The 21,819-nt window shown below is 41.6% G+C and overlaps 3 protein-coding genes and 1 long non-coding RNA gene across 4 annotated transcripts in view; 1 reads left to right on the forward strand and 3 right to left on the reverse strand.

Annotated features, from left to right (window-relative positions):
• Positions 1–1,732, reverse strand: part of lats2 (large tumor suppressor kinase 2) — a 34,271-nt gene extending 32,539 nt beyond the window's left edge. The window contains exon 1 of the mRNA XM_071481688.1: positions 1,512–1,732. The gene's annotated coding sequence lies outside the window, so the exon portion shown is untranslated. The remainder of the gene's footprint in view (positions 1–1,511) is intronic.
• Positions 1,733–3,002: 1,270 nt separating this feature from the next.
• LOC139623465 (uncharacterized) lies at positions 3,003–11,114 on the reverse strand. Its single transcript, XM_071481701.1, has 2 exons — positions 10,363–11,114; positions 3,003–8,964 (listed from the first exon to the last, which is right to left on the reverse strand). The coding sequence occupies exons 1-2, from the start codon at positions 10,655–10,657 to the stop codon at positions 7,610–7,612; spliced, it is 1,650 nt and encodes a 549-aa protein (XP_071337802.1). The 5' UTR covers positions 10,658–11,114; the 3' UTR covers positions 3,003–7,609.
• A 227-nt stretch (positions 11,115–11,341) lies between these two features.
• On the forward strand, positions 11,342–12,723 carry LOC139623477 (uncharacterized). Its single transcript, XR_011691521.1, has 2 exons — positions 11,342–12,221; positions 12,341–12,723. It is a non-coding gene; the product is annotated as an uncharacterized lncRNA (long non-coding RNA).
• A 453-nt stretch (positions 12,724–13,176) lies between these two features.
• Positions 13,177–21,293, reverse strand: ska3 (spindle and kinetochore associated complex subunit 3). The gene is made up of 11 exons (XM_071481694.1): positions 21,020–21,293; positions 20,855–20,916; positions 19,169–19,340; positions 18,157–18,607; positions 17,956–18,017; positions 16,925–17,121; positions 16,618–16,824; positions 15,950–16,141; positions 15,613–15,710; positions 14,604–14,731; positions 13,177–13,570 (listed from the first exon to the last, which is right to left on the reverse strand). Exons 1-11 carry the CDS (start codon positions 21,132–21,134, stop codon positions 13,413–13,415), a joined length of 1,842 nt encoding a protein of 613 aa, XP_071337795.1. The 5' UTR covers positions 21,135–21,293; the 3' UTR covers positions 13,177–13,412.
• Between the last annotated feature and the right edge of the window lie 526 nt (positions 21,294–21,819).

A 21,819-nucleotide genomic window follows, 5' to 3' on the forward strand; every position in this document is an offset into this window, starting at 1 on the left:
ATGTGTGTGTGTGGGGATTTTAAAACAGGTAGGGCGGTTTAGCCCTGTAACCTGATCCAATTTAATCCAACTTCAGAATTCAAAACACAAACAGACACACATGCACGTCGACATTCAGCCGAGGCCTCAGCCCGACGCTGCCACCAGAGCCCGAGTTTACATCCAGCGGACACGTTGACCATCTCATTCCAGCTTTCACTGTTTTGCCACCTGGTTTGTTTAGTTATTTTAAGAGCAGGACCTGGTTACCTGCTGGTGCACGACAAAACAAAACAAAACACAGCTTAAATGGCCACAGCCAACATCTGCCAGCCTCTGTTTGTAGTCCAGTGGTGATTTCCCACTGCAGTCATCCCTGCGGTTCTTCCCTGACAGATGCCTCTGCCCTGCCTGACAGAATTAAATCCAGCTGTGGACTGATACCTGACGACACACTGTTGCACCATCATAGCTGAGGTATAACAGGCCGCACTGCTTAAAAAAAGTGACCTTCCACCTTAGGAAGTAGACTGGCAGGAACATACAGTGTCTAAATGAAACGTGGGTGCTATGGTCTGATTCGCATAACTCAGGCCTGGCACTGACATTCTTCACTCTGAAACACCTGAGCTGATAAGACTTAACAACCTGGCAATTAAAGACAGAAAGAGAGAGGGAGGGTGTGTGTGTGTGTGTGTGTGTGTGTGAGCGTAGTAGTAGCACACCTGAATGAAACACATGGTTGCATCAGTGCCAAACTATGCAGGACTTTAAGGAGTGAAAACAGCACATTCAAAACAAATATAAATCTGCTACATCACTTTCCCCTTTTCAGCAAACACACAATACTCCTTCTATCATGTTATCTGCCGGTGATGTCAGAGTTCATCTGGAGACCTTTAACCTCGGGTCACAGAGATGTGCATGCTGCCTTGCTCTGGAAACTCCACTGAACACTGAAATCAAGCTCTGACACACACATCTTTGTAATGAATACACAACTGGATGGCTCCTGGATCTCCTTTACTACAACTCTGTAGAGCTAGAGGCCCCTAAATTGGGGTCCCCTGCAAAAAAACCTGGCGATTTCAGCACAACTGCAATTACTTGAAATTATCAGCAGGGGATAATGTAAAAGAAAAAACAGACCATTGTGTCTGGAGGTTTGATCTACATATTTGTGCCAGAGCTTTAAAACCGTTACAAAATGGTGTCTGTGTAGTTCACAGTCTTTGCATTGGACATGAAAACGATAGGAATTCCCTGTTTTAGCGTCCTGTGGCCTTCTCCACTGTGTCCCGGGCTGAGGCTGGGGGGCTGAGAGGGGCAACACCACAAGCCCCCCGTGCAGAAAGACCTGGCTTTTAACCCTGGAGAAGAGTAAAGCTCAAAAAAAAAAAAAAAGAAAAAGACACAGTTTCCTGTAACCCTCACTTTAACACACGCGTGACGGGACTTTTTCCTCAGCAACAAGTCGTGGAAATAAGTCACACCACCACTCCCCTCCCCACAGAAGGTAGCTCTCAACTTACCATGTGAGAGGAGCAGCCAGAATAACTCCGACTGGAGAGTGAATCCAGTCAAACGGCGGCTTCGAGAAGCCCGTTCCCCGCCTGTCGGGCGCGGAGACACGGCCCAGGGGCTCAGCGGACACGGAGGAGCTGGGTGAATGTGATGAAATGAGCCTCCATTTTCTCCCCGGACTGCGGGCAGGAGCAGAAGTGCAGCACAAAGTTGGAAACTCGCTGCATTGTTCACATTCCTCAGATCACGTGACGGACCGACGAACGTCAGCACGGAGCCGAAGATCGTCTATTGAGGACAGGATCACAGGCTGCATATGAAAACAGGCTGTCTCAGTCAGGCTGCAACTAACCAGCAGCGGCTGCCCACTGACGGACCGGGGGCGCAGCACCACAAGCACAAGGCTGCAGGAGTGATGTGGAAGAACATTTATGGGCAACAATCCCGATTACTGACTAAATTCACGGATACTAGTGTGATTGGATTATGAGACAATGGGCCCTCCACCCTTTCACATGCATGGGACCAAGACCCCCAGACCCCCTAGTCTTAGAGTCGTGGCCATTTTGAGCCTTTGTAGTTGTTTTAAGTTTCTTTGCATCTACTTCGAGTAATTTGTAGTGGTTTTCTGTCTCCTTTTGCTAATTTGGTGTCTCTGGCTTTTGGGGCCCCTGGGGGTCTGAGGACCCTGACAGTTTCCCTCTTTGCCCAGTTAGTAATCTAGTCCTGGAACTATGGATCAGTACAAAGTCAGACAGTAACTGAGAACTATTTGCTTAATAGCTAATAAAAGTATTAATAGTTTACTGTGTTTGTTTTTATTATTGATTAACCTGTCAATGTTTTTTCTTTTTCGACCATCGACCATCATTTTATCTATAAAACAGTAAATGGTGAAAAATACTCATTGTAATTTCCCACAGATAAAGACGACAAATGAACTGTTTTAAAAACTGTAGAGAGAAAAAAATATCCAAATGTAGTATATTCAGTTGCCTATGATGTGAGAAAGAGAGCATCAAATGTCTGTATGTATTTGAGACGGTACAAAAGCAAATACAAGACATTTTGCTTAAATCATAAAACAAGTGTTACACTATGGAATAGTACAATCTGTTTATTGATTAACAGACTAATCACTGCAGCTCTGCTCTGGATAACATTGGGAAACCTCAGAATGACTGTAGTTCTAATTTAGAAGAACAGAAACACGTACATGTATTTTCATGTGACTATGTAGCGTCTTTGAAATTATGCTGATGGCATGAGGAAATGAAAAAATGTAGCGGAAATCCTGGGGTAGCAGGTCGCATTGCTTTCTACCGTCAGGGGCGACTAAGGCTGAATAGCCTGTGTAGTGACTTTAAAAAGCAACAGAGTGAGAGGTCTTACTTTTTCCGCCTCTCTGACCGCACATATTCTAGGCGGGGCTTCCTCCAATGCATTTCTCTGATAAATGAAAAAAATATCAGTACATTACTCAGACACTCCTCTCTGGATTTGGGAAAGGAATCTTTACTAATGAGCCAAAGGCCATGAATCAGTGTGAAAGCAAATAAAGGTCTATACTCTATTAACATAATGTCAAACACGTGGACCAGAGCGGAGATGGCACATTCACCACCAAACTTAAATACCTGTACACACACATAGACACACTGGGGGGAGAAACACAGTTGCATTTCCCAAACTTTAATTTTTCAGTCACAGCGGGAATAATGAAGACAAACTGAAGGAACTGAACCTGTAGAGGTCGCACATCATGGGAGCACATGCATCCATAACCAGGCAAACAGCATGGCAATAGAAGTGTAGTGTGAGGTGGGAGATAAACAAGAATAGCTTGGAAAAAGCATTGAGTTTACATGAATCACAGATTGTCTCTAAACAAGTTTCATTCATCTCAACTTCAAGCTTTGTTTATTTGAGAATAGGAGTTCGTGAAAACTGGACCACTGAACGCTGGCCAAAACCACTCTTCCTTATAATAAAACCCAAATGAATGATTGTGGTCTTTCTGCTGAGAGAAATCCTACCATCCAGCTGTGTTTATCTGTGAAGCCAGATGAGACTCATCAGGTAGTCAAACTTCAGACATGCCTTAAAGACATGAAGTCTCAGATGACCAGTGACTCTTTCCTTAAAAATTTAGACAAAACCAAAGTTATTGGATTTGGCCCTGAACACTTCAGAAAAACATCATCTAATCATAGTTACTTTAAATGGCATTACCCTGGCCTCCAGTGTTACTGTTAAGGTTGCTTGGAGTCATATTTGACCAGGACATGTCCTTTACCTCACACATTAAAAAATCTCTAGGACAGCCTTCTCCACCTGCATGATATTGTGAAAATTAGAAACATCCTGTCTCAAAAGACGCTGAAAAACTAGTCCATGCATTTGTTATCTTCAGACTGGGTAACTGTAATTCCTCACTATGTCCCAATAGCCTCTCCTGAACCATCACTTAGTTATGCTGCTATAGGCTGAGGCTGCTGTGGAAACTCCCATGATGCACTGAGTGCTTCTCTCTTCTCTCTCCATGCATGTATATCAAACTACTGCATGTCATTGACTTTCTTTCTCTCCCCACTAATTTGTGCTTTTCCTCTTCTGCAGGCGTCTCTTGACTCTGGAGCTGCAGAATCCGAACCTGCCACTACTCCTCCTTCTCATCATCATCATCATCATCACCACCATCATCAATATTACTAACTGGTGCTTCTATCATCGCTGCTGTTCCTTTAAATAACATTATTACACCTATAAATATCACTATTACCATCCTAACAACCAGTCTGACGGTGCTAGAATACAACAGCATATACAGCGGTTCCTTTTCCCTCTCTCCTCTCAACCCAACCAGTCGAGGCAGACGACCGTCCAGCCTGAGTCTGATTCTTTTGGAGGTTTCTTCCTGTTAAAAGTGAGTTTCTTCTCTCCACTGTAGCCAAGTGTTTGCTCATGGAAACTGTCCTGTTTCCCTATAGTAGGTCTCAACCTTACTTTGTAAAGTGCATTACGATTATGCATGTTACAATTTGGCGCTCTATAAATAAAAATGAATTGAATTGATATTTGACTGGTTTCCCCTTATACCAATCCTCAAGAGGAAATCCTTCATTTTATGCCTTCAGAGGCAGCAACAGCAATAAATTACATAGGAAAATCCAAAGTCATAGTAATCAATTACATTGTCTCATTGCCACTTTCAAATGATTACTCTCAGTCTAGCAGCAACTCTCCTGTCTAAAGGCCGTCTTCTCCATCCTTTAACCAACAGGCCTTCAAGTTCACCCGTTTGCAGATATCAGTGTGGTCAAGTCAAAGACTCGAGCACATGTATTACTGAAGATACAACTGCCTAAAGAATTATTTCAGAATTTTAATATTGTTTTTAGCAATGCTGATTAATTTCATGTTTCTGTTTATTTGGTGCAAACGGAAGACTTAATACTAGCAGTGACAACCACCATGGCTACCTAAAAAAGAAAACCACCTCAGCAGCAAAAGATTTAAGACAAAAATAACATCACAGGTGGAGAGAAAATCAGTTTGATGTACTTAAGGAATCCCAACAGCAGGAAAGACAGAGCCGTGCAAGGAGGAGGACATCCAGGGGCCTGAGAACAGAAGGCACATTCCACTTTTGGGGTACCATAGCATGCCGGTCTGCACCCAACACCGCTTATAAACACAACACACTGTAACGCCTGCACCAGAACTGAGCCAGTTCAGTCTGGGTTGTTGGAGAAAGCCTCCCATTGTGTGAAAAACCTTCTCCATGTTCAATGTTTAACACTTCAAAACCTCTCTCTTGAGAGTTAGATCATCTTGACATCATCTGGAATTTATACACATTAAATGGTAAAAGCGGGAATAATACACAATAAAAATCAATGGGAACTTAATGTGTACACACACACACACACACACACACACACACACACACACACACACACACATACACACACACACACACACACACACACACACACACACACACACACACACACACACACACACACACAAGGCTGAGTGAGTAATGATAAAGGATGCTTTATAGTTGAGTGCTTGACGTAAAATGTGCTTTTACGCACATTTAGCTCAGCAACCAAACCAGAAAAGGGTCTAAAGCAAACTGTATGATGCAAAAATAAATACCCATAGAAAACGCAGGCTGATTTGTAACAGCAGTACCAGCTTTACAAACTAAGGCACCAGCAATACAGGACAACAGAGGACGCATTTCAATAAGCAGCGTCTTGTTTCACACAGGTAAATTATGAGATGATGTGCAGTATATCAAATGTATGCTTCAGTTTATATGACTACATGTAAACCCATATCTGATCTTAAACTGACACTATTACAAACATCAAAAAAACACATTTCAGTGGCTGGTAGCCTTTCTGGAAAACAGCCTCCAGCCTTGTACCAGAACAGAAACATTGCTGTGGTATGTACTCATGGGTTCAACATGGTTACAATCAATTAGAACAGAAGACGCTGAACAAAGCCGATGAGAATGAATCTGTCACAAATTAAACATACATTCTCCGAGCGCTGGAGCCGACACGCTCAGCTGAGCAACCTGTTAATTAAACCTCCTCAACAGCACTTCAGAACAAACACTGGAGGCCTTTGGGAAATCTTCCCTTTCATAACACATTTCTTCCAATCACTTGTAATGATCCTTGGATTAAGTATGACTGGAAAGAATCGCAGAAGCATGTAAACGAGAGCAGCGCTTAATCTCAGCGTACAAATGTCTGCCCATGGAGATTTTTCTTTGCGACCTGGCAGTGGCCACATCATCGGTTTGTCTTGCTCCCTGAAATGAACCTGGAAACACGGGGGACAACACTTTTCTCACCTTCCTCACCAGCACAGAGATCATCTTTAGAAATATCAAACTTTGTATTAAGTACGAAGGCTTAGCTGTTTTGGAGAAACACTGTATTTGAGTATTTAAAAAAAAAATTCCACCAGCACAAATGTTGTTAAACACTAGTGTGGCATGGTAAATACTGACATCATTGTTAATCATACAGCCCAGGTTGGATCCACTGAGCAGACAAGCATCCACCAGGCCTGTATCACAGTACATCCCGACCTGTGGTGAAAACTGTTTATCTTTTTTGGTCCACTTCAGGAGGTTTCTGCAGGGAGGGCTGTTTACTCTGTGTGAAAATCATCACGACCAACGAGTCCCTCTCAAAGAGGACATTTGCCATTCCAACTTGTGTGGTCAGTCAGGAAGATGTTGTTGGAAAACCCATAGAAATGAGCTGTGTTTCAAAGCCAGAGAACACAGCACATAAATCATCCAATGGTGATTGTATTCCACTGTTAAAACTCTAAGATACAGTTAGTTTCCACCCAGGAATCCATCAAAACCCTCATTAATCATGACATGTTTCTGTCCCTGCAAGAAGAAGAGGCAGGAGAGGTTCTTATCTACGGGCTGCATTACCAAGCATGCTATCCTTGTTATTTTAACATGTTTTATATTTTTGTATTGTGTGTACTGTTTTTGATTCATGAGCAGGGAGGCGGCAAAACAGCTGGTTTAACCAACAAACCCTCGTTCTGCAACAGAGGGAGAAAGTAATCAGTAAAGTCAGCTGCTGTAGCGTTTGCTGGGAATGAAAAAAGCTTGCAGACTCTTGCATGGCACAGGACTGGCATAGTGGGAACATTGCCTGCACCACGCAGACTGAAGTTTATATACCTCAATGGCAAATGAGGATGAATTTAAAGAGACATTTTACTCAAACAGTTGTCATTCAAAGCCTAAATAAAAAAAAATAACACCCTTTGCTGTAATTCTTTGTCAGTTGAGTTGCATAACTTAATGACATAACATCTCAGTAATGTGGTTTCTGGATTTGGGAGTGCTCCTATTTCCAAGTATAAACTGGCCTAGATAACAGGGAGTCACATACATCTCAAGTCAGAATTAAAAGTAAAAATGAATTTTCTGTAGATATCATGTAGTGTTGACACAGGGGTGTAGCGGAAGAACATGGAATAAGGTCCAAAGCAGTAAAGGGTACTCTAGTGCCAGACCAGCATTAAGGAGCGCGAGGCATTTCTGTACGAATCACTCTAGTGGAGCAGCAGAGATGCACAGATTGTTTAAGGCACAGGCAACTTGCACAATCTTATCAAAGGTTGAGAGGTTCGACGTGCGCTCAGAGGCCGTGGTGAAGGGGCTCTCGACAGGGCCGGTGAGCATGGCGTACCTCTGCTTCACCATGGAGATGACCCTCTCCACATGCCTCTGCACACTCACTGTCTCAGAGGAAGCATCAGCCAGCGGTGAGCCCTCCGAGCTCCCGTACGCCTCTCCTTGGTAACTGCCAGCGATTTTAAACAGGGCTCCGCGGGCAGCCACTGAATCAGCAATGTCGAGGTTACGACTCGCCAACACGATGTCGCCTGGGAGAAGCTTGCACAGAAATCCGCAGCCCTCAGCGAGGCTCTTGTCACTGACGTTTCCCAGCACGCCCCTGGACACGAAGGTGACAACACCTTGCGGAGCCACACCAATTAGATACTTCAACACATTATAACTTGCCCCCATCCCCTGAGATGTCGGCACCCTCTGCTGCTGCTGTTGCTGCTGGTTGCCCCGGGAGACCGGCTCCTCAAAAGGCACCGTGAAGCAGTCTATGATAACAGCACAGTCAGGGTGGGAGGTGCGCAGGGCTGCTGGCAGGTTTTTCCGGAGCTCTGCTCTAGACGGCCAAAAGACGGCTGTCGGCACCAGAGTGGAGGACATGATGTTGACCATGCGATGCACTGTTCTGGTTACGGTGCCGACTTTCACACCAAAGCGGTAGGCCAGGTCTTGATTGCGAAGGTCCAGACGAAGTCGCATCAGTGTCAGCAGCAGCTGCTGGAACTTGGAGAGCTTGACGTTCTTCATCCCGTCCATGTGAGGTGCCAGCAGCCACATGACCGTCTCTAAGACAAAGTAGTTGGGTAAACCAGTGTAAAACTTAACTTTCTCTGCATCGTTCCTCAAGGAGTTCTCAGAGAGGGACATTTTCTCCACAGACTCCCTGAGGGCCTGGTTTTCTTTCTTCAGGGCTTTCAGAATGTCATCAAAGTTAACCGGCGCATCCGACGTCTGAGCAAACTTTCCTTTCTTGCTGTCGCTCACAGATTCATCATCATCCTCATCGTCTTCATCGGTGCTGACGGAAGAGGACACACTTTCCTCCACAATGGCCTCCCGCTCTCTCTCCTCAGGATGCTCCTCCTGGCCCCGTTCCCCCACCACAGACCTGCCCTGGCCCTGCAGGAACAACAAAGCGTTGGCTGCCTCCACGCGTGCTTCCTGCTTGTCCAGGATCTCTAAGGCACCTGGCTCCTTCATCTCTGGGGATAAGGGAGCTGCCGTGAACACAGAAGGAACATAATCTGGCGAACGCGGATTCTTCACCTGTTTACCTGCATGTGGAAAGACAGGATGTAGAAAAAGGGGAGGTGGTGAAAAATCTAAAGAATGTAGAAGATTGGAAGTGTCTGTTTATGGCACACCCCGCAGCTACAGTCTAGTTTAGCCAGTTGAGTTTGAGGTTAAATTGTGGAGGGCAAGCAGCCATGTTTTTTTTTCTTCCTGCAGGAGCTGGTACATTGTCCAACCCAAAAAGAGCAACGTGAGCAGTTTGACAATGGCTGGAAGAGTAACAGGTTTTTGGGCTTAGGTTTAGCATCCATATAATCAAGTTTCTTGTGGATGTGGCAATTCAGGGGCTGTTCTCGTGGCAAACTACAGCTCCAGTTATCAAGAGTTACCAGAGACATGATGATTTTGCACAAACAAAATGTATATTGATAAGCTGGTATATTGATGAAATAGGCAATGAGTGATAATGAGCTAATCGTAACAGGGCTGAGACAGAACAGTTACCCTATTTAACTTATTTCATTCAAAGCTAAGACATCCATCAAATATTCTTTTTCAACAATAACTTTATATCAACAACTTGGAAAAACTACAATATTTAAAATCAAACGGAGTAAAATATTATTACATACAGTTTTCCCACTCCTATTTGTTTCCTTTAAATGATTAATTGATTGCCAGAAAATTAATTGGTAGTTATTTTTGATAATCAATTAATTTTGTAGTCATTTTTTCAAGGAAACATTCCAAAAAATGCTGGTTCTAGCTTTTCAAATGCATCTGACATCTGAAGACGTGACTTTGGGCTTTTGGCAACTGTGACAGGCATTTTTCATTATTTTTGGACCAGACCTAATTGATTAATCAGGAAATTAATCAGCCCTTATTTCCTTTTAAGTATTTACTAAACAGACTTAACAGTCTCTTGAACAAATTAATTGGAAAAACACTGACACAAGTCATTGAAACTGTAAGTTAATGTTCTGTATTTCGTTTGGTCAAGTTCAATAATCGATCAGTCTTCATATATTTATTGCCTAGCTGCACATAGTCTTGGATTTCTATTAAATATAATTGGAACTAATTTCTTTGAGGTTTCTAACTAAAAGTCTATTTAAAAACGTCAGATTTGTTTCTAGAACAGATCTGCTGGATAATAAAAAATAGTTCATGAACATAACTGGATAGTGTAGAAAACAATTACATGAACGCCTAAATCAAGTGTATTCCCCGCTATAATGACACCAAATATGACACCGTGCCCAACAAATGTAATCACACCATACATCTTTATAAATAACCGCAATCCACTGGCATCACAACTAAAACAAAACGCATTTTAAATCTTTCTATCTGAGGGATTCCAGCAACGATAAGCTGACCCGGATCAAAACAAACGGTGGGCTACTTTCTGTCTCTGAGTTGTGCTGCATCCATACCTGAGATGAAGTGAGTACTACACAGCCGACTGCCGTCGTTGGGCACCCAGCCCTCCCGGTTCACAGCAGCTATCCAGCGCTGCTTCCTCTCCGGGTCCCGGGGGAAGCGGTAGAAAGATAAGGTGGTGCCCGGTGTCCTTCTGTTCCTACAGCCTGCCACCACACATGTGTGAACCATAGTAAGGCCACGGAGAAGCGTGGAGGTGTGCGCTGCTATTTGTTGGGTGTTTTGACTCCCAAAATGGTGGCCGCCGAGAGGGTGGGAAAAAAGGGAAAAAAACGGTAGTAACGTCATTAACGGTCGTTTGCATTCAACGATCTGATTGGGCCGTTCGGAGTCGACGTCACTGAAATGGGATCTTTACTCGCGCGGTGCTACAGCACCGTGAACGGTCTCCAATGTTAGCAAATAAATGTAAACATGTGAATAACACCAACCACAAATGTAAACTATTGTTTGTTACGGGAGTGAACAACAAAGCGCAGGCGAGGAAGAGGCGCCTGCGCAGATGTGTCACTGGCTCCAGCCAGCGTCAGCCTGGTTTCCTGCGGTCAGCAAACTCAGCATAAACCAGTGACAACATGGTGGAGCACAACACCACCTGGCCGTGGCTCCCAGCTGGAGGACGGCTGAGACTGCGCTGGTTATTCACTGCGCACCGGTGTGACGGGAGCCTGGCTCTGCTGGTCCTGACTCCCGAGTGAACACCAAGTGGGCTTGTTCAAGGATGAATGGGATTTGGAGCCCCCCCCCCCCCCGTGCCTTTCCTCCCTTAGAGCAACATTATTAAGGACCAAGCTTCACATGCACTACACGGCCTTAAGTATGCGGACACCAGCTGTCCTGGGCACAGTTTGGGGCTGCTACTCCTGCTCTGAACTAGGCAGCTGGGGGTCAATGCAGCAAGGAAGGATTATGAAATTATGGGCCCCTGGGCACAGACATGTAGAAAAAGGCCCCCAGCCTCTCATAAACAAGAGCATACCCTCCCAAATTGAAAGATACAAAGGACACGTTGTTTATAGTAATTTTGCATTTCTTTGTAGTTGTTCAGTCTTTTTTCATCATTTTGTTTTTGTCTCTTAATGATTATTTTTCTATTTTGTGACACTTTGTGGCTGTTTCACGTGTTTAACACCATTTGTCTCTTTGTGATTGTTTTGCATCTGTAGTTTGTAGTAGTGGTTTTGTGTCATTGTAGTTTTTGACTCCTTGTTTCCATTTAATTTCTTTGTGGTAATTTTGTGTCACATCTTTTTGTAGTTATTGTGTCTCCTTTTGTCTCTTGTAGATCGTTTTGCATGTTTGTAGTTTGTATCTCTTTCTGGTCATTTTGTTGTCTGCTTCTGTTTTTTCATCTTTGTGCTCATTTTGTGTCTCAGGATGTTTCGCATCTCTCTGCAATGGTTTTTGTGCTTCTTGAGGTCGTTTTACATCTTTGTAGTTGTTTTCGTATTTGTAATAGTTCTGTGTGTCTCTGTGTCCGTTTCAAGATGCATCTTTCTAGTTGTTTGATTAACTTACAACATGAACATCCACTCCTGACCCCGTGAGCAGCAGCCCTGCTCCCAAATCCATCCACGCTATGAAGGGAAGTCAGACAGTGATTGAGATTGAAAGGACTGTGACCTTGGAAACAGCAGCTGATAAAAAAAAATGTCACCACAAGATCCAATAGTTGCTGTTCTGGAGCTTTCCAGTGCATCATATGATCTTCCTGAACAGATGGAGTTTGCCCAGTTGTCAATGAATTATAGGTTTTAAGATCAATCACAGGATATACGGGAAACAGCGGCTGGTGCTCTTGGTCATATAGAAATGCAGTGGGCAAATTTACACACTACAAATTATACAAAAGGTATTATACACCTGTTAAACTTCAAAAGCTATGACTCATGAATTACATGTATTGTTGGAAGCCGGTGCTTCACTTCATTTAATGTGGGATTGTTATTTTGTTTGTTCATTTTGTTTAAGGGCCATCAAAATTATTGGAGAGCTGTTGCATAAACTGTAGCCAGAATCTCCCCAGCTGTGCTTATCAGGAGACAGGTTACTCCTATGACTTCCTTCCACCGGGTTTATCCAAACACACAGTTGAACTCACTCTGGTAAGCTTATTGGCATTTCAAGGATTGTTTTCTGTCAACGGGAAAGTCAGACAAGGCCTGATTTTGCTGAATGGGTTGAACTAATGACAAACATCACCTCTTTTGAATCTCTAACTGAAAGGACTAATAATTACCAAGGGAAGTTTTCTACAGTTTAATGTGTATGAGGCCATGACCATATTAGTACTGTTTTTAATAATGAAATTGTCCTGCCCCATTTATATTTATTCAATATTTTATTTACACTTACGCTCTTGTCCTTTTTTTAATATGGCTTAGCTACTATCTGTGCCCAGATTTATTTTATGGATTTGTAGATGTTGACATTTCCATTTTCTAAGCACTTTCCTCTTTGCAACACCTCTCGTCCATATTTGTGAAAAAAGTTGAGATTGAATCATTGAAGAAATTGCAGTTGTGTGTATGTTTACACTTCAGTGTGACAGCAATTTTAATGCCAAGGTCCACACTAGTCAGCCTTTATACTGGGACCATAAAGGGGGTGAATAAAGGGTCGTCCTTTTTTCATCCTTAATTATTAATGCTGTAGTCAAGAGTTCAAATCATACCCTCATACTGAGTTAATGCTCCTATTGCCTTTTATCCATCATTAGTTAAGCATTTCTTAAAAGTTAACTATCCTATATTATTACTACACAGTTAACAGTCTCTGGAGAGCTCATTTTCATATCATGTGCAATGTGAAATGTGTAATGATTTATTATATACAGTCAGTTTATATTCAGATTCATAATATCACAGCAGTGCAAATTATTGACCAGCCATGCATCAGAACTATTTACAGTCAAGATAAAAAAAAAAAAAGACAGAAATGTTACCTAGTTTGCTTTCTGGTTATATGAGCATGTTCTAAAGAGTCTAGATGAGACTAGATGTCAGATCCTAATCAGACAATGTGCAATGTATCCAAGCAACCTTTAGGTGTGTGCACTCAGTTTGTAAACAGAGGTGTTCCTGGCTCCTCCCACATGCTCCAGCCTCTTGAGCTCAGTTAGACAGAGGATGTATACAGGGGTCTTGGTTCCAACATTGGTAATCCTCCTCAGCTCCTCCATCTGAAGCTCTGTCTTTTCTCCTGCAGAGGGCGCCACAGAACAGCAAAAGATTAACATCAGACTGCTAGTAAGCCGAAAAGGGGTCTCTCTTTTTTCTTCTTCAGCACTTCTTGTTCATATGATCATCCATTAGAATAAACAAACTTAAGCTACATGTGTGGCTTTCTGATTTATTTCAAGTACAGTACTGTGCAAAAGTTAGGACCCTTAGATGTTTAGATTCTGTTCCATCAGGGAGGCGTCTGATTGTTCCCAAATTCATTTTGCAGCAAGACAACGAGCCCAAGCAAACTCATTAAGAATTATCTTCAAGTACAAGAATTAGTTTATTGATCCAGCTGATGTGGTTAATGCCTGCTGCTGTAACTCGGGTCACATGTATGGGTGCTGTTAGTTGTGGTCTAAGTTAACTTGTAGGATAACGTAATCATGTGTTGCCATGTGATCATCTTGAAGTAATGAACTGCAGCCGAATGAACTGCTTTTTCTACTTGCATGGTTACTGTACATCAACGTCATCTAATAAAAAGCTCAATTAGTATCATATCAACATATCAGCTTTTAAATGTGAGCAAAGTCAGTATAATGTCGATGGATGATTTGCAGTTCAACAATTCATTCATAAACAAACAAAGCTGGGCAACATCAAAAAATCTATATCACAGTAACTTAAATACAATAAACTACAACAGGTTAGCACAGAGCTTCCTTAAAAATAAAAATATTAATTATATAACCTGCCAAAAGGACATGTTAATTAAAACAAAAAGAAACTACAGAAGCTTCTTCGTCTTGAATGAAAATGCAGAACAAATCATGAAAAATTAGAAGCATGTCAGTAGAAAGCCCCACTCTCAACTCTCTTTGTTTATTGAAAAAAGTTAGTTATGACTGTTTTCCTGCATAATTACAAACCTATAATGATTTAATGCAACATCTCTTATTTCTGCCTTGGTGATAAGATTGATGGTTATTGTTAACTTAGCTTAAACAAGGTATTTAGACAGTAACTTAATCTATTAACTTTGATCATAAGAATACTCTGGCACTGACCTCGACACTCTGCTGTGTATTTGTTGATGTTGTGAACTGCCTGGTTGAGGTTGTACAGAGTCATCTGCCTCAGGTAGCTGGGTAAACTCTGGAACTCGCTCTCTGACACCACAGGCAGACTCACAGAGCTGTGGGACAGGACATGTTACAATTAAAATCTTGATTAAAAACGACAGGCCTGAAAGATATCAGGGCAGAATAAGTACGGCAACAAGATGGAGGTTCCCAACATGGAGGCCGCGAACATATTGCAAGTGGGCGGATAAACCATTTGCAAAACCAAACGTTTTTGTTTAAAAGATGTAACTGATGTAAAAATTTAAATAATAAATAATGTTTTTTAAATGTTTTAAAACAAAATGATCTTCAAAAACATAAAAAATGTTGAAAAACTAATTTCATTGTTTTTTTTCCTTGTATTAAAGCCCATTAGTGTGATAAGTTAGTGATAGGAACTTATCACTGTTGTCACTGGCTGGTCCAGATCATAGACTTGTTTGCTATCTTAGTCTGATTGCTCGCTAAAAGATGGCAAAAAGTGGAATATCAAAAAGGATAGCTGGTTAGCAACAGGAAGAGTTAAAAGGAGAGAGAGTCATGAGACAGACGGTGAATCAACCAGTGATCTCTCCCCTCCAAACAAAAAAGAAAAATTGAGCTTCCCCTGCTTCAGTTCAGTCCTGAATGTTTGATCATTAACATTAAAACAAGAACACACTGTTTGGCTTCTGTATTGTTAAGGGGTCATATGTGAGCTGCTAATATTTTTTCAGTTTTTTTTGGAAGTGGGCCACGAGTCGAAAGAAGTTGGGAACTACTGGGGTAGACAAAAATAACGAAAACTCCCACTTCTCCTGAAGAAATATATATATATGAAATGATACAACATCCCTCAGTATCTTTAATGACTGTTCTTTTCTTCTACTCAGCAGCAGTGTGATCTCATCCAGTCTGCAACCTTAGTAGAAAGATTCGATAAAATAAATAGTGAAGGCATTGCCATACTTACCTAAAGCCTTGCCTCGTGTTTTTTTCATGTTTTTCTTGCCGCACATTTGGGTGCACAACCGCCACGTCAGTCTTTTTCAACTGAGCCTGGGACACAAGCTACAAAATAAAAGAAATCATATGTGAAAGAAACACAAGAAGCACATGGCAGGAGGGCTGAATTTTTCATATTATAAATATGGTTTTGATGTTCTGGATAATGTGTCAAACAAATTTAAAGTCTGGGAAAGACAGGGAAATCAAAACTGTCACAAAGCAGTCTGCAGTTAATCAGCTAAGACAACACCACAGGTCTTTTCAGTTGTAGGATGTGCTTTTAATGGGAATAAACAACATACTTTACAGATGTCCTGTGTAACAGAGCTGAGGTCGGGCATCTCTGGGGTGCTGGGCTCTTGGTAGTCTGTCCTGATGCGAGGCATCCCCAAGCTGAACTCCTGGGTGGGACCATCCAGCTCCAGACTGGTGATAGCGGGCTCCTTGGTCACCTTCTCATGCTCACTCGTCTTCTTCAGGATTTTTGCACTTCTCTGGGAGGTAAACATGAGAGAGGTATAAAGGCAGGAAAACATTAAACAGAGGCTGGAGTTTATGAAGTCCTTGTTTCACTACAAAGTCAAAAGCAAATTTGAGAATTTCCAGCTCATTTTTGTTGATAAAATGACAGTTTCAGATATTTTTTAACAATAAAAAGAGAGAGAGAGATTTGCTATAGTTAATTCTTTATTTTATTAGAGGGGGTGTTTTGTGCAGTTACCGTCATTATCATGGGCATTTATCAGGAGTTTGATGCTATTTGAGGTTCCTTACAACACATACAGTGAAAACAAGTAATTCATAATACTTGCAATTAAAATTAAACTTTGTGTCTTTAAAGCACATTTAACCAAACTGAGCCACTGACTTGTCCATCTGCCATGTGGGAAATGACCACAACCCTCAAACCAAAGGGCAGTGAATTTCTGAATGCGACTGCAAAGATAAACAAACTTTCCTTTGGTCTTACACTTTGTAGAGAATTTCCCAGAACAGACTCCAGGTTTGGCATCTCTGGCATCTGCTTGTCCTCCACACCCATGATGGATATCTCTGGCACATTGTACTCCCAGGTACGTTTGGAGCCGGCTGCTCCGTTATGAGTGGGCGTTGGAAGATTGAAGGTGTGGCTGTCATCATCTGCTTGCATGCTGACTGGTTCGGGCTTCTTTGCACTCTGCGAAACACATGCAAATGAGCAAAGGACGAGGAAATAAATGTTAAAAATGTTAAATATCATACATGAATGTTACACACGCACACACACACTCTTATACCTTTTTGATGCTGACAAGTCGATTCACGTATGGGGTTTGAAACGCTGGCACTTCAGGGGTTGTTGGCAGGTGTCCAGGGCGACCAGGGGATTCTGGGTCATCACTGACTTGCAAAGGTGGGGAGCAGTGACCGTTGGTCTTTTTGATCTTGAACCCCGGGGTACAAAACACAGGTGGTTCAGGGGACTCCAAGTTTTCTGCGGATGGCAGTAAGAACAATGTGATACAGGGAGAATAACAAAATATGTTTCATTTAAGTGCTTTCTATTATTTTCATGCAAGGAGGATGGTGGTGTTTTTGTAAATTTTTGAGTAGTAATATGTAGTTTAATTCTTTAAGTACAGGTTTTCAAAAGCATCTTGTCATGTTTGTGTCATCCTCAGTAAAATCTTTTATTTGAAAGTAATTTTGCTACAAATGTAACACAGTCATTTATAATTGAGAGAAACTACAAGAAAAATTGTTAAATTCATAGTTTAAAATTATTACAAGCAAAGTAGAGAGCTGACAAAAAAAATGGGGGGAAGATTGTTGTGAGACTGGGAGGCTGGGTAATGAACCTTAATGCTTATTTTATACAGTCAAAGAAAAACTGCTGAAGCTGGTATCACATGTCTGGTCACATCTTGTTATTGCTCATAATTTAAAGTCAAATCTTGTTTCAAGGCAGAGTTCTCATGGGACTGCTTGTCTTTTAACACAACATGACATAAGCTTATCTTTTGTATTAAGAAAAAACATTTTAATATTTCTGTTATGTTAATATTTCTCAATGTAGTGGGAAAAAAAGAAAAAAAAGTATTGATTTGGTATCAGAACTCAGGTATTATATTGGTATTATATGCTAGAAACAGCATGAGAGAAATAATAACTGAGAACCTGAGAACATTTGGTCAGAAACCAGGTCTTTGATAAAACTGACTATAAGAAAAATGAAGAATAAGATACAAAAGAAGAACAGAAACAAACCCTCCTAAGGGAAAACAGAGGTAAAGCTCAGTTAAAGATGGCGGTCGAGACAGTTTCATACCTTTTATCTGCAAACTCTCCTTCAGAGAGTCCACTAGTGGTGCAGGTTTGTCTTGTGGTGGTCTGTTCAAGCAGAGGACACACATTAAGCAGCAATAAGCAGTAACTATAGATTCTTGAGAGACCTCCAGCAGTGCTGCTACAGCAGTGCTGCATGTAGCCAGCTCATTGTACACATTATAAAATTCTTATCATGCTCTACCTCTGGGGCTTTTCAACATTCTTCCGGAGCAGATCCATGGTGAAGTCGTTGTTCAGACACATGGTGTGCTCTGAGATGCCAAAGTCATGCATCTGGGGCGTCTGTAGCTCCTCATCATCCATCCGCAAAGTGCATTTGGGAGTTAAGGGCATGGGTGGTGGTGCGGGGGTGTTGAGTGAGGGGTGAGGGAGGCTCATCTCAGGCATAGGGGGCACTTCAGAGCACCACTCGGCCCCAGCCAGAGCTCTCTTCAGCTGCATCTCAGACAGGCCAAAGTCAGAAAGCTGCGGGGTTCGCAGCACGTCAGTGAAGGGCGGCGGTACCACATTCACAGATGAGCAGGAGTGATTATCTCCAGCCTCCTCCTGACTTCCCTCCTCTTCTTCTGCTGATTTAGGTTCATTCTCATCTGCTGCGTTATCTTCAGCTTCTGACTCCTGACACTTGCCCTCTGTGTAAGAGAGGGCAAGTCACAACAAAAACAAGTTAAGTTCACATTGTTTCATTTAAAGCCACACTTCTAGAAAATGTTGAATTTATAAAATCATCTAATTACAATTACAATTACACTTCTTCCTCAATTCATTTTCAATGGATGAAACAAGGTTAATTATTATGTGAAAAATATTACAACTGCCTAAAATCCGGTGCCTGCAAGGAGGACATGTGGTCATTTTTCCAGAGGTCACAGAAACCATTTTTACTGCTTGCACAGTCATTGTAGAACTCAATGCAGATCTCAGTAACACTAGTAACACAGACAAAATGATGAAAATGAAATTCCACTGCCCCACTTCATACTGGTAAGCTTTAGACAAACCTACTCCCAGTGTCTCACATGATGTTGAGGTGGGTGACTCAGACACACAGTTTAGCTGCAGTTCAGATGAACCTGTGCTCATCTGGGCCTAGTTTAGCATGCAGCTGCAAGTTTCGGTTTAGCTCGACCCGTTCTAAACTTTAACAAACAAGCAAACTGTGTTTGACTCTCACCGATACAACTATTACTTACTGGTTGGTCTCTGGGTGTCTCTAGGAGCTTCGTACCCGTATTTTTCCCAGTGTCCCTTCAGAATCTGGATGTCCTTACTGACCTTCTGCTCCATCACTCTGCAGGCCTTAATGAAGCTGCTCACCTCATTCTCCTGCACTTTCTGCTGAGCCAACTGACCCTGGATCTGCCCCTGCACGAGGACAGACCGGAGTCTATTAGTACACTCCTTTGAAAAGTGAAGAGGCCCACAGGTTCATAGTGTATGTGACAATATTCTTCAAACTGACGTACTATAAAGATGGTGAGTTAGAAACAGGCTGTATAATACATTTATAAAACTTTAGTATATTCCTTATTATACTTAATGAGGAATTTGTTAATTTGTCACTGTATTTTTTTCATTTGCTGTCACTTAACACTAATAATTAATTTAACTGCAATGAATCAATCAATAATTATTTTTCATAAAATGACAAAAATGTTCATAGAAGACTAAGTCATGTTACCAAACCTTAAAGCGATAGTTTACTTATACTGACAGTTAATAAAAAAAAAAAAACATTCCTGTCAGCTCTTTGTGACACTGTAATCTGCAAAATTTTGGTTTGTGACATTAATGAATGAATTAATTCTATGTTTATTCTATGTTATTTGACAGACTTTTATTTGGTAATGGCTTAAGTAAGCACTCAAGTAACAACAAATTAATTGATTGGTCATTTCAGAAACTTCATTGCTATTGATTTGTCTAGGGGGCAGCTTTTCTGGTTCCTTTTCTGAAGGGCAATTGTTCGGGGAGGGATCGACACTGCTGTCACTCTCATGCCAAACATTTTTCACACAGTTATCGAGACTCAAGACCTTTTGCTTGTTTTGGGGGTCTTTAGGTAAATTCTGCAGATAGCTGGAGAACTGGTTTATTTTAATAAAATGTCTTTAAACCAGTGTTTCATTTCACCTACTGCCATCAATGTCTTGTCAATGAGTGGTCATTAAAAAAAACCGAAAACAAGTGGTGGAAACAAACTAAATACATTTACTCAAGTATGGTACTTGTGTACAATGTTGAAAAACTTGTATTTGAGTATTTCCATTTTCTGCTACTTTATACTGCTACTCCAGAGAGAAACACTGTACTGTACTACATCTGACAGGCATAGTCCTTGTCATGTTTCATGTCTGTGAGCAGTTCCACCAAGAGACATTTGCTTTAAACTGGAATTTGTGTTTTAGATTTTTTCTCTTTATTCTTACTACATTAATCATCTGACAAGTCCTCAGATTCATGTCGTGACTCTTTGGAGGGGCCTGACCTCAAGGTTCAGAACCACTGACCTAAACTACCTAAATGTAAACAAGTAAGTTAAAACGAGCCATTAACACAGACATTAACATCAAATAATGTCATGCACAATAATGTGCCAGTCACAAGAACCATTTTACTGTAGAGCCAACACTTTTACTCAAGTAGATTTTGAATGCAGAATCTGTTTGTAATTTAATATCTTTACATTAACGTATTCGCACTTTTACTTCAGGAAAATATCTGATTATTTCCTCCACCACTATTACAAACCAGACGTCCTGACTAACTTCAATGTAATGAACACTGTGATATTTCGTGTGCTCGATCTGCTACGCCGTTAAACGACGCTGCCTTAAAATATCAGATTAATGAACGGACTTTGGTGTACACCGCCGTACCTTCAGGTCCCCGACTTCACAGTTCAGTTCGTGGTAAGCTCGCATCGCTGTGGCAGTGGTTTCTGAAACAAGAAGGAACTCGTATTGAGATACACCGGCTGGCTGAGTGGTCTATACGTGCTTTCAGGGGCTGAGCGACAGGCTCGTTGTCGGTGTGTCTCTCACCGCTGTCCCCGTCGCTGTTGCGGTTTTCAAACGAGCGCTGCAGTTTGGCGGTTTCTGACTCCAGAGTCACCGCCAGCTTCCTGAGCTTCGTGAAGAACCGCGCCGTCGAGTCCATTTTCAGACAGGAGCCTCAGTTATGCAAACAACGACTGATTCACGCAGTCACACGGCAGAGAGAGCCGGCTGTTTACCTTCTCTCCCCTGACAGGTATAACTTTTCGATTTTGGCGCCTCGGCTTTTTCCGGCTTCAATCGGAAGTTCCTTCTTCTTCTTCTTCTGCTCGGTGTCCAAATAGTTTTATTCGCGCCCCCTATCTTGACATGTGGAACTGAACAAAGACAAGTGAAAAAATTACATTTCATTCAACATTATTTTATTTTAGCTAATTTCAGTCCTCTGTTTGACTTTGTTTTAATTATTTAAAATCATATTTATGAGTCTCTTAATATTGTCTTGTGCGTCATAGTTTATTTGTGCGCTATGTAAAACACTTTGAATTGTTCAAGAACGTTTACTTGAAGTAAATGGACCCTCAGTGTTACAGCTACTTCAGTACAAATTTGAGGGACTTGTATAGATAGTTATTTGTTACTTACAGGATGAGATTTTACATACAAAACATAGATTATTCCATCCAGCAGTATAATGAGTCACTGCAGAAATGATTAGTTGCTTAATCAGTTAGAAACAAACCAAACAATCACTCAGTCGATTCATCATTAGTCTCAACCCTATATGAAATAGTTAGAAATGCAATGTAATACAATGATAAAAACAGTTTATACTGCATGAGTAATAA

Source organism: Trachinotus anak, unplaced genomic scaffold, assembly GCF_046630095.1.
Source record: "Trachinotus anak isolate AG129_WGS33_773 ecotype Australia unplaced genomic scaffold, CSIRO_AGI_Tana_v1 ptg000001l, whole genome shotgun sequence".
In the NCBI taxonomy this organism is placed as follows: domain Eukaryota; kingdom Metazoa; phylum Chordata; class Actinopteri; order Carangiformes; family Carangidae; genus Trachinotus; species Trachinotus anak.

What these genes read in the sequence shown, in the direction of transcription:
- LOC139623465 (XM_071481701.1), bottom strand. Translation starts at nt 10,657, where the DNA reads ATGACGTTACTACCGTTTTTTTCCCTTTTTTCCCACCCTCTCGGCGGC. An exon ending in TAGTACTCACTTCATCTCAG is followed by an intron (nt 8,965 to 10,362) that starts GTATGGATGCAG and finishes TTCCACATGCAG; the next exon opens with GTAAACAGGTGAAGAATCCG.
- ska3 (XM_071481694.1), bottom strand. Translation starts at nt 21,134, where the DNA reads ATGGACTCGACGGCGCGGTTCTTCACGAAGCTCAGGAAGCTGGCGGTG. An exon ending in GTGAAGTCGGGGACCTGAAG is followed by an intron (nt 19,341 to 20,854) that starts GTACGGCGGTGT and finishes GTCCTCGTGCAG; the next exon opens with GGGCAGATCCAGGGTCAGTT. An exon ending in GACTTGTCAGCATCAAAAAG is followed by an intron (nt 16,825 to 16,924) that starts GTATAAGAGTGT and finishes TGTGTTTCGCAG; the next exon opens with AGTGCAAAGAAGCCCGAACC.